This window comes from Lethenteron reissneri, chromosome 15 (genome assembly GCF_015708825.2).
Source record: "Lethenteron reissneri isolate LAM-NWPU_2019-01 chromosome 15, ASM1570882v1, whole genome shotgun sequence".
Classification (NCBI taxonomy): domain Eukaryota; kingdom Metazoa; phylum Chordata; class Hyperoartia; order Petromyzontiformes; family Petromyzontidae; genus Lethenteron; species Lethenteron reissneri.
Genome location: NC_083793.1, coordinates 1722198 through 1735043, shown reverse-complemented (window position 1 = coordinate 1735043; position 12846 = coordinate 1722198). Strand labels below are relative to the sequence as shown.

Genomic DNA, 12846 nt, shown 5'->3' with positions numbered 1-12846 from the left:
GTCTTGCTTGTGCACGAATAATGCACCGCTGCCAACTCAGTGCTAGACGACTTTTAGTTTTAATTCAAAGGGAAGGTATTTGATGATTTTCGTCCTGTTGAGTTCTTCCTCTGACGAAGTGGGGGGGGGGGCGGGGGGGGTCTAGCAGTGGCGCAGTAGGCGTGGCTACGCTGCGTCACTCTACTGAGAAGCGTTTTGTCGATGTCGCCCCTTGTTTCTGACATCGGTGTTCAATGATGTCACCTCAAGCGGCTGTAGCAAAAAAAAAACACTTAAGCGGTGTGGAATCAGCCGAAAATGTGAGTCACAGTTTCGTGATTTACCGTATTAATTCTTGAGGCAACGGAGAACCAATAGAGACTTTTTGTTTAAAAAAAATTTGACGTATTCATCTGGTAGAGGTGGCGTTGCTGCTCTTGTGCTGCTGCTGCTGAGCAGTGTGCCAGGCGACTCACGTTGAATTGCCAGCTACGGCTGCCAGCAGTGGCGAGAGATTATTATTTGAACCGGTCCTGGGCCTCGATCACCCCCATCCACCAACCTGCAATGGCCAGCGTGGTGACCTACGGCCCAATCCCCCCCGTCCCCACCCCCCTGCGATCGAAAGGCATCGGGGAAGGCCGTCATCCAGCAGTGGATTGATGAAGATCTGTGTAAAACAATCCATGAGAGAGCTTGTTTTTCTTTTAAGCACGTCGCAGCCTTCGTGATTTTGGCGAAAATTGCTGATCACGAGACGACGGGGCAGTGCCCGTTAAATGTCACAATGTACGATTTATTTCAAGGACATTGTGAAACGTAAAGAAGTTCTACAACGATCTTCGTTTAAATATCAAGAGTCAAAATGTACAGAAGCGCACCGCGGAATATACCGCACATTTGGAGCTATGATATATACATTTCAGAACTTGACGCTTATAAATTGAAGAGCATATTGTGTTTGTTCTATTGATTTCCAAAAAATGACATGACCAAAAAATGAAATCAGTCGCTCAATTAAATTATTTCGTGATTGCAATCCTGGAAACTCATTCAGACAGACATTAGGCTAAAAGAATCCTTCTCTTCTTTCCCCGCCTCCCACATTTTACTTACCGTAAGATGTGTACGGTATGCCCCGTGCTGTCAATGAGAATTTTTAAATTGTGGTTGTTCCTCTGAGATTTAAGAAATGCATCTCACTCCTTTTCCCTCAGCAGTAAAAATGATGAAACATTCATGATTTTAAAGATGGTCCATATGCATAATTTATGCTGTTTTAGCATAGACCTCGGTGATATTCATGACGAATATTATTTTCATATTTTCTGTGGATATTGCGGCACTAAATAATGGTGAAATTAATGGAAGGCTGAGATTTATAGTTTTCATTTGTTTGGTTATTAGAAAATTAATTGAGTGTTAATTTGAGTCATCCTGGATAATGCAGGATAATTGCTCTGCTTGGAAATGGTTTTATATTGAATATTCATCGTGTAAAGATGTTGGATTGCCGCCGCGTGCGCGTGTGTGTACGTACCAATGTGTGCTGGATAAGTGCTTTCCGCTGTCTGCTGTCTTTATCAGCATAGCAGATGATGTAGGAGTTTGCTGTGTAATGATCATCATAATTTCCATGAATACCTTTAACCCCCTCCGTCTCGACGACAAGTTTTCACGTTCCCAACGCGGCCGCGCTCGTGAAGGTGATTTGCGTCGCCGGTGACAACGGAACAAAGGCTCGCTTACCCAGTTGATGAGTTTTGACTTCGAGGCGTAACGCGCCGTGGCATGACAGGAGATGCGGCAAAGACAACGATGGCGAAACGCTCGCGAATTGTGACCACTCTGTCATGATAGCATCGCGCCAAGCGCGTCGCTGCACATAAAGAGGTTAAACTAAGTGACCTTCAAGATGTCTTGCGAATCAAATTTACTGCATAATATCCTAGCCCTTTTTTTTTTCCATCGGTGAGCAGAGTGTGATTTTTGACAGAAACCTGATTAATTTAATCATGGCATTTTTAATAATCTCTGATGAACGACCACTGGCAATTGAAGCCTCCCGTTCACATTTTTTTTGCAAGGCCATTATTGCGAGAATTAAATAAATGCGGTCTCGAGATTGAAGCCAACAATCACCATCGCGATAAGTCCTGACGACGGTTCTCCGATATGCCTTTTAAACATTTACCACCAGCTCTTGTTTACACACTGTAAGCAAATACGATCAGACCAAGCACCGACATCTAAGAAATGCAAAAAACATATTCCCATGTTGCCGCTCACAGATGTGAGAAATACATTCCACGAGAAAGAAAAAAATTCTTCCCCCAAACACAATGGCACGGGCGATTGTTTGCCAGCGAAAGGTGGCTCATTGCTGGAGATCAATTAGCATTCGGATGCCTTAATTAGCGCTCGCGTGAGTCATCGGCGAGAAAATATATCTTCTCTGAGCACACCCGCTTTTGTTCCGACACAGATTAAACGCCACGATGCAGGACAGTGGGGTCGAGACTGCAAGCAATGTGCTCTCAAGTCCAGTGGGAGCCAACGGAGGGGCCAGCGGGCAGCCAGACTCTGTGTGCAAGAGCCGGATAAACGGGGAAACGGCGTCCGCCCTTGATCTCACTGCAGCCGAACTACTGCACCTGCAGCAGCAACAGGTACGCGCGTGTATTTGTGCGTTTGTGTCGGTGCATACGATTCTCTGTGTGTCTGTGTGTGGAGTTGTAGTGGTGGCGCGATGGTTAGTGTGCCCCGCTATGAACCCAGCGACCCAAGTTCGATTCCCGCTCACGGCCGACACCAGTGACTATTATCTGAACCGGTCTTGGGCCTGCCCTAGATCGACTGAGCCTCAAATTAATACCTGGTGTGATGTGTAAACATCGCCACTAGGGAGACAAAGGCATTCGGGCGTGGTGCTGGCCACCCACCACTTCGTGTGCCATTCTGGCCTTAATATGTGCTCCCAAACAGCACATTTGTTTTTGTGGAGTTCGGGTAGCATCGCATGACGGATCACCACATTAGTGTTGAATATCAGAACCTGTCTTGGGCCTCCTCGAGATCGACTCAGCATTCTAAATGAGTACCTGGTGCGGCATTAAAAACGTCAGCGCGATGGAGGCGGCCAGCCGCACCTGATGAGCATGTACAGCTACGTAGGGCGCGAAAGAAGTTCAATATACAGGACAAACAGTGCATACGTACTGGCCACCCCGCCCACTGTTGTGCTCTTGCCTGGCCTTCATAGGTGTTCCTTAACAGGACTTGTCGCAACAGTCTGCTATGTCTATTAGGGGGAGATATTTGTCAATGTGGAGTTCCCATATCCTGGGCAGTGTGCCCACAAGCAGAGATCTTACTATGATTTGCTAATATGACTCCATTGACTGTAATGTTGTGTGAAAGCAACCTGCCCTGCTACACTGCATGAAAGGAACGCCAGGTCTTTCTCAAGCCATGAACATTATCATTCTCTCTTCCCTGTGCTTGTGAAATGTGGTCCCTTTGATAGGAACACCAGCGTTGATTTGAGATTCTGGCTGGTTTGCCCGTGATATCCATCCTGGGCTGTTCAAATTTGGACAGCGTTCGGAGAAGTGTTGAAATATCATGAAATATCTAGACAAATTCCCATCCGTGGGCTCCTTTGGCATGTGAAAGAATGCCTTAGCTGGGTCTTCTGGCCAGCCACTGCTTACGCAAGCGGCTATATTTTAGCCGGGCAAAGTTGGTTGAACGGGCACAGCATGGATTGATGCAGTACAGGAGGACTTGGAGCTAAAGTGGACTTGCTGATTCCTGTTGCCGCTGGTGTTGGGCTTGGCTTCTGCGTACAAAGCTCGTGTAAATGTGGCTTGCTGGGCAGTTGACAGTGGCCAACTCCCCAACAACAGAGAGAAGCAAAGGATCGGCGCTCCAGGCGGATTAGACACAGCGAGTTGCCACAGTGGGAGAGTGCCTGTGGCGCTGCTGCCACTGCCTCCGCTCCGTTAACCCATGACTGCCTATCGGCCGAGCCTGCATTTCTCTACGTAGCATCATGGTGTACCTAGCCCGGCGCGGACACTGCGGCGACTTCCGATGTCACTGTGCACGAACGGCGGGCGTTGTTTGCGCTGTCACGTGTTCAACGCACAAATACAAATGGGTCTGGTTCAGAATGCCGGTTAAAGGCTTCGCTGCTCGCCATTGATAGTCATTGCGTCTTTATGGATGTGCTCGGGGCAGATCATACACCTGGCCAGAAACTTCCTTATCAGCGCCCCTCAATATGTGAATGAATCAATTAATTCCTTGTCGTATCCTTTCAGGCATTTCATTTGTTTTGAGTCAGCAGGCCCAGTGTCTGCTCCTCGCTGTGTCTGGTGCTCTGTTTGCCTGTCGGGTGATCTGTTCTTTTAGATTTAAGACAGCTCCACAGGTGCGCAGAATTTCCAAAGTCATCCCCGTTTATTATTTTTTGCACAAAATGTAATACGAGCGTCGCAATAGCCAAGCCGCGATGCCGAACATAACTTTAATAAGTCAATTCCCAAAACGCACACCGGCATCAAAACCTTGATCAAAAGTCAGGGGCTTGGTGGAAAAAATAATATTGTTATTATTTCGTATTTTATATATATGATATATGCTCCACAAATTTCTAACCGTATTGTCTCCGGCATGCGCAGTACATGGACGCGATCCCCATCACATGTTATGTTTTCCATGCAAAGAAATCTTGAACATGCCCCTGCCTTATCTTATCTCGAATAGAAGATGGTACAAACATTGTGCCCCATATTTGGGCCCATATCTAAAACCCGAGTCGTGTCCACGCTTGTCAGAAGCTGCTCACCCACACAAACACGGCGTCAAAGGTAAAGGTCCAGCCCTGAAATTCCTCGCTCACTTCACCTGCTGGTGGAAGGGCCTCCACTGGGGCGAGCTCTCACCCGACTCTTCCACGCTGTCCAGATGTTCTTGAAAGACGTGGGAGTCCCCACGCTGGCTGGGACAGAGGTGGTGCGCTGAGCGCGGGAGATTTAAGAAACTTGCACCGTCGTCTCAACCGCCGCGCCGGGAGATCGAAGCGGGGGCGACTTCTGAATTGCAAGCCCAGTGCGCTGTAATATACGCGCAACGAATCCACACAAACAACCGTCGAAAAGAGGACAGCGTATTGAGAACGAATGGAGTGCGCCGCTCTCTTTTGCGCCGATGTTCACAGCAACAGACTTGAGAAGCGACGGCTCCCGTGCTGTGGTTGTTTGATGTTGTGTTTAGTATGTGGCAGGACAGTTTTTAATTGACTGAGTTACCCCCTGCGTTCTACAGTAGTTAGGGCTGCTGACCAGCTTCGAGCCAATGGGTTATTTCGAGCTACATGCAACTGATTATTAAGCTCAGTGGAGTTCTATTCAGCTACTTTCACTAATTGTCTGCATTCACAAATAGCGAATAAACTATGCCATGCGTGTCATTAATTATCCGCATTCAACTCAAAAAGATTGCATTTACCATTTGTTAATTCCTATTGAATTATATTCAGCTACATGGACTGATTAGCTACATTTATTTCTATGGGGATATGTCCTTTGATTATTAGTCTCATTTGAATTCTATAGACCCATTGGCACTGATTATCTACCACTCAATACGACGCAGCTACACAGACTGATTATTCATCTCAATTGATTTCTTGCGGGCCGCATGTACTGATGTTTGTCTCCATTGAGTTCTGTGGCACTTGCCTGTACCAATGTTAATTTCACTTCAATTCCTACACAGTCACCATTGTCTCTTACACTCCATTTATCTCCATTGGGTTGCGTGGAACCACATGCCCGCTGCCTGCTAATCTCCATTCATCTCTATTGGGCTCTGTGGAGCCGCATGCACCGATAGTCTCCGTTGAGCCTCACCCGACGAGCCGTTCAGCCGCGGCGCAGAGATCGACTCAAAGCCGCGGAGAGAATCGGAATCTTTTTTTTCTACCGGAGGAATACGATGAGCTCCAAAGCTCTTTTTTCCGCAGATGTCCAGCAGCGGCAGCGGCGTGTCGTCAACGCGCGCAGACTTCCGGGGGGGGGGTGGGGGGGTGTCCCCGTCAAATGCGCGCGTCAAACCCGAGTGAGCTAACTTGGATCACGCAAATTATTTGTAGGCCGCTGCTGCCCCGGAGCCTCGGCGCAACCGCTCCGGGGTCCCCCCCGGCCGCGACGCTGCCCCCCGCGTCTGGGTGTTTTGCGCGATAAACAGCGCAAGTAATGAGACGCAGAAAGAGGACAAAGGGCCCCGTCGCTGAGCGGTAATGAGAAAGCACTTATGAAGGAGCGTCCGCCGCATTATTGCCCACTGGTAGGGACCAAACTCTCGATAAATCAAGAAGAGGCTTTTTGGACAATTCTGGGCAAGCACGTAATGAGGCTGTTTATGCGCCCATCATTCTGCGGAGGCTCCTCGGAGCGCACGGATTTATTTAATGGCCGCATATTAATGTAGAGCCTCCCGTTATCAAAACAAGCGAGCGAGAGGGATCCCGCCATAATTCAATTTCATCCCCCCCCTCCCGCCCCATCCCCCTCCATTCCCGGCACTTGCCCCGGCAGTCTGTTGAGGCTACAAGGGGGATATTTGTCTTTGGGGGAGCAGTGGTTCGCACACTGCACCGTGAACCCGGTGACAAGAGTTTGATTCCTGGCCGTGGCGAGCCAAACCTTGGCTGGTCCTGGGCACCCTTCTCCTCCTTCACCTTCACCAACCCACACTGCCCAGCGTGGTGAGTGTAGTCAAACAATGCCCTTGGCTGACGTGGCACAGGGGGGGGTGTCTTTATCCAGCAGTGGATAGGCAAGGCATGTTGTGCATTACATGTAGGCGTCTATGTGCAGCATGTATCCGTGTAACACGTGTGGGGGGTGGTTGGGTAGGAGGTAACGAACCGAACCATCGTCCCAATGACTCAGGTTTGATTCCTCTTCGTGACGCTCAACAGTTGATATCCGAACCGGGATTGACTCGGCTTAAAGTTAGTGCTTAGCACACAAAAGTCATCATCATCATTCATAATGCAGTTTGTTTGTTGGAGCTAGATCACATGAATATAAATGTGTCGTTAAATCTGCCACCACCGACACAGCCAATTAGTAATGTAAACAAAACGTGCCAATTTGTTACTAGTACACCAAACCAGTGTGTTGGAGAATACACCCACAATGTTTACAAACTGAGTACGGCGTTTCGCCAGTAATTACAATGAGCATCATCAGGCGACAGACAGATTTGTGGAGACATTTGCTGTACCGGGTGGTGGCGGGTTTAACGACACATTTATATATTTACGTGATCTCACAAAACAAAACAAAAACCTGTAAGAGTGGTTGATATCGGTCGCGAAATCCTACGTGTTAAAATCACCATGATCGTTACTCCGCTGTAGTACCAACGCATCTGTCTGGCCACGGAATCACTTTGCGATTACTTTTGCAAGACGTCGTCCGTGGTTATTAGACCGCCGCCTTAATGCACAATCAGTGCTGCTTTGTTGTATGTTGCAGGAGTAATACTATGTTTTTTTCCCCTGCTCTCACTCGGATTCCCAAGGGTTGTGTTAACCCAATCAGCCGAGGCCCCTGGAGCCCAGTAGCGCAAACTTATAGCCCCGTTAACCTTGTACGAACGTTGGCCGCACTCAGGGCACACGGAGAGCTCTGCGCCCTGCAGAAAATGATCATGAAAACAAATTGGCATTAATTATTAATGCGTTATAAGTGTCCAATTACCTACGGAGCTCATTGATAATTACGTGAAAAAGGCCTCGCGTAGAGTCAATTTCAAGACGGCGTTCTGAAGTGGGCTTTCTCACATTTTGTCTGGAAATGCATCAAGTGTGTGCATACGTCGCAATGGGTACAGCGGAACTATTAAAATATTTAGCGGAGAGGATATATATATTTTTTATTTCTCAAGCTGCCTCCCCACAGTGTTACCCTATTGCCCAATAACATATCTCCCGCTCCTGGGCCAGCACAGGGCCGCAGCGTCACCCAATGAGTGCGATTGTCCCGTCGATGGCCATTCGTTGCCTACGACGGGCCCTCTGTGATCCGTCTCGTCCCACCGCCGCTGCTCCTGATGCCGTTGCCGCTGCTGCTGTGGGCGCCGCCGCTGGTGCTACACCACCACGGCCCGCCGGTCTTTAGCGAAGGACCATGGGGGCAGGCAGACCGGGCTCGACCGCCCTCCCCCAACAGGCCGTGCGTGGATGCTCGGCGCAATGAAGTTGCGAGATAACTTCTACTTCTGGGCGCAGGTGTTGTGCTAATTGGCGTTGTTGTTGTTGTTTTAGTTCAGGAGTGCAACCTTCTCATCAGAAGTCGCCATGCTCCGGCAACTGCAAACACTCAGCTGACTGGATGAGCGTTTGCAGTGGCCGGAGCACGACGACTTCCGATGAGAAGGTTGCAAGTTCAAATCCTGACCAGATTTCAACTCGGCCGCCCTCCTGCACGAGAGTGAATACAAATGTGCCGTCGCGTGCCGTTCATCACTCGTCCGACGTTTCGCTCTGCGTCCTGGGGGCCTGCGGAATTCGGTTGCTGAAGAACGAGACGTGGGTAGAACCAGAAAAACACATCGGAGAGCAACATGAGTGCTGCTGTGTGGGAAGTCAATATCCTTTTGTCATCTGGACATACCTACTCCTGCCATAGGAATTCGGAATTTCAATAACCATCTGCTGGACGAGCACTGCGACCGTGGTGCTTGAGTGGGAAACCACTTTGACTTGATTTGACAGCCGGGTCAAAGGTGTTGGGAAATACGCAACTATGTTTGGCGGTTGTGTGATGACTAATGCCTCAAAATGAATGGTCTTGGGGGTGGTGTTGGTGGATCATGTGGAGATTGAACTATCGTGTGAGACACCAACCACCCAGAGAGAAATGAGAGCGCTGTAACAGGCAGTACAGCAAGTAGGCTTTACTCACCGATGCGGAATTGTAGTTGTTGTACGTGCGGGCTTTCTGTGGGGCATTCTGGTGTCTTCCCACACTCAACAAAAATAACTCGACGAAGCTTTCGTGTATAAACAAGTAAATGATTACAGATGTTATTAATATGTGAGATTTAGCCTACAACAATCTGGCCTGTTGATTTAACAAACATTAAAACTTGGCAATGTGGAAATAGATAAACCCACTGCACATCATTACTGCGGGTTGAAATGAGATTTAGAAATATTATAGCAGAGAAAAATTGTCAAATTGCGGGCCTTCGTGCGAGGAAATGCACTTACCGTATTAAATGTACGGCTTACCAGACAGTGCACAGCAACATGTTGGAATAAAGAATATTCTAAACATCAAGAGTGCATTTCATAACATTTGAGTACGTTTTTAAGAAATGAGGCATTCAAGCTCTTTAAACAAAGTGTGAAAATGTTTTACCGCGGATGAAAGGAGAGAGATATCTCCGTCGCGTTTTTTTTCGTGTCATTTATTTTTTCCCCAGATTAGTGCTGTGGATTTATGTCGCGCAAAAAATTGTCAAATAAAAAAAAAAGCCCCACGCCTCCGCTACGGAAGGCGGAAATCATTCCCCTTTAGCTGGCCCAAGGCGGCCAGCGTTGCCGCCGCCACCGCCGCGGCCCGTGGGCCGCTCGCTCTTGTTCGGTTCGATATCAGCGGCGGCCGCGCGTCCATTTGGACGAAAGCAAAAGTTGCGACGGGCCCCCTCGGTCGACGGTGCGGCATTCGGGGGGAGCGCGACGTGGCGGTGACAGAGCGGCCGTTTCAGAAGTTGGGAGCCGGTGGGCACGGGGGGGGGAGGGGCGTTCTGTCGCGCACCTTGACCATGGGCCGGCCGTAATGCGGCTCCCAACGTCAAGGTTGGGGCCGCGTGAACAAACACGATTCGAGAAGAGGCTTTCGCAAAGCGCCACTTATCTCCGGGCTAAAACCACCCAGGGTGGGGGCGGGGGGGTGGGGGGTCGAAGGTGTTTGTACAAAACTTGACCACGTCACCCCGTTGGACCTCGCGCATCGATCCGCTACCGACCGCTTGACGAACGGTGTCAGGGAGAGAGCGGCAGGGGAGTTGGACAATGACGGGGTGGACGGTCGTGTTTACCGCTAATGGTACCGGCGTGGCGCGAGCCGTGAACTAAACAGGTGTGACGATGGATGCTGTTAATATCTTTTTTTGGGAGGGGGGGGGCCCTCAGGAATGTATTGCTTCGCATTAGCGCTCCTTTCATTGGTGTTTTGCAATAGCAGAGCGTTTATTTCATTATGCCGCAGCGTGAATTGCGGCGGGGCACGTAAGCAACGTGCTGATAAGTGTTAAATATAAAGTGTTAAATATATAAATATAAAGTGTCTCAATATAACGTGTTAAATATAAAGTATTAAATATAAATTCGATTTAAAGCTTTCCTGACTGCAGGGATTCATATTCTTGGTTCTTTCGATAAAGTCACGTAAAAGGGAAATAATAAAATAATAAAAAAATTTACATTTTAAAAATTCTCACGACGTTTCGGCCACAATGCAAGCAGCCGTCCTCAGTTGAAGAACATAACTGTTGGAAAGACAGCGTCCTAAATTAGGATAATTTTTATGATGTTTTATTTTTATTATTTTATTATTTCCATTTTACGTGACTTTACCGAAAGAAACAAGAATATTAAATATAACGTGTTAAATATAAAGTGTTAAATATATGAATATAAAGTGTGAAATATCAGTTGAGGCTAGGCTCGTGCTTAAATCACACAAGTTTAGTTTCCTGTTATGTTTACGGTAGCGCTGTTGAACCTGCGTCATTAGATAGAGAAAGTCCATACAAATTCTGCTGACTAAATATTTAGATGTGTATATGTGTGTGTGTGTTACTCAGAAGCAGAATTGCAATATGCATCCATAATAAAACAAATTATAGACATTTCCAACAGAGGTAGTTTCAACATAAATGTCTAAAGTTGTTTTTAATTCGACGTGTGTATTTCCTGTTCAAATTGTGCATAAATCAAAATGACTTTACGTGTCCTTGATATCACTTCAAAGTCATCCGTTTGATATCCTTGCTTCAGAATAGCTTTCATGGGAAGATGAGCCATTTACCATGGCAAATTTAGTTCCTCCAATAACTTTAATCTATCGGCAAGCTGCTTATCAGAAATCAAGATGTGAGAGCGAAGGGAGGGGGAAGTCGGAAGAACGCTTGCCGGCATGGGACACTTTCAAAGATCCCGGACTGAAACAAAGGTAGCTTATTATTTACTTTAGCGGAAGCGCCACACACAAAGGTTATGGCAGGATGACACCGGCAGCCAGGGGCCCCATTCAAAACGTTCCGATTCACACGCGCGCGCACGTGCACGGCCGTGTTGTCTAATAAATATTGCATGTCAGTGTAAACAAGGCGGCCGTTTCTACTCCACCGCCCGTGGAATTCTCGGTGGGTCGCCGCGGTTTGACCCCTTGGCCGCTGTTGGCGTCCTTTCACCGCTTCTTAGGGAGAAAAAACATTGGCGTAGGCAGATTTGTGCGGATCCACTGCTTGTAATTATACATATTGGTGGTGGTGGTGGTGAAGACATTTTCGTCTTTAATAAAATATGAATTGGGTGTGTGTGTGTGTGCTTATGATTGTGAGTACCGCATTAGATTATTGTGTTCTTAATTGCCGGTTTATTTCCTGTTTTTTTTCTTTGTCGGGCACTTTAAAACGACAAGTTTAAATTAATATTTTATTGAAAGCGATCGTAACGGCGATCTAATTTACTCAGAGGAACAAGACGTTTCCTGCTATGCACTGCCAATTTCACATCAATAGTCAGTGCAGCTTATTGTAATCATCAGCCGTGATCAATCCGCTACTGGATGAAGGCCTTCCCAAGCCAGCTTAGAATTTTGGACCCTTTGCACTGCAACCATAGTAAAAATGTAACTACATATTTTACAGTTCTGTGATGTTACAATCCACGCAGTACCTTCACACAAGCTGGTTTAATCGTTCCATCTCCTTAATAGACGTTTCCCCGAAATGCGTTCCCATTCCTTGGCTGCCACTGTGTCAATATTGTTGAAGATTGGCCACAGTCAATGTCACTACAGAAATAAAATGTTCAACGCAACGCGCTGTCCTTTGCTACCACGAGTGGAGTTGTCTAAAACCGTGCAGTGGGAAAATAAGTACGGGGCTTACAGCGGAATAGCCAAAGTGGATGTCTGTTAGAGATCGAGGCTCTTGCCATTGATCTGTGGGATTTAGTCAGCTGGCTGAAGGCAAGCGGTGACGATGACTTAAGCAGAGAGACACTTTTATTCGACTCAATTGCTGTTGGAATAACCCCATTTTTTACAGTAAAAAAACCCAACGTAATTCAATAATCGCACAAAATGTGTACTTTTTATTTTTCCGACTGCTGCTTTTTCGTAGCGCATGGCATGGGAAGAACGGGACGTTTTTACACCGATGTAGAACAAAAAAAATGGGTAATGGAGCAGCCCTTGCAATTGAATGCTCACGACACCGCTGGCAGAATGGCCTCCATTCGAGCGATCTCTAAAGTGGTATTTGGTCTGCTCTTCCACGTTGAAATGTTGGAAGAGGTGGACGTACCCACACTTTACCCCATCTCACACGACCTCCTGATCGACAAACTGCTGCTGATTGGACCGATGTGGTGGGGAGTGGGATTTGAGAAACTTCCACCGTTGTTTCGATTGCCACGACGGAATATCGAAGTGACGGACCCTAGGTTTGCAATTCCCCTGCGCTCTCCATTCACACCATGGCAGCTCCAGAATTGAGCCAATGTGTCCGAGAGAAAAAAAAACTACTACCGCAAACCTGTGCAATCTGCAA

General features: G+C 47.5%; 1 protein-coding gene across 9 annotated transcripts in view; it reads left to right on the top strand.

Moving 5' to 3' along the window:
• LOC133342575 (forkhead box protein P1-like) overlaps positions 1 to 12846 on the top strand; it is a 397236-nt gene that overhangs the window by 131803 nt on the left and 252587 nt on the right. For all 9 annotated transcript variants that reach the window (XM_061551765.1, XM_061551773.1, XM_061551771.1 and 6 more), the window contains one exon: positions 2465 to 2648. In XM_061551765.1, coding sequence (XP_061407749.1) covers positions 2465 to 2648 — 184 coding nt within the window. The remainder of the gene's footprint in view (positions 1 to 2464; positions 2649 to 12846) is intronic.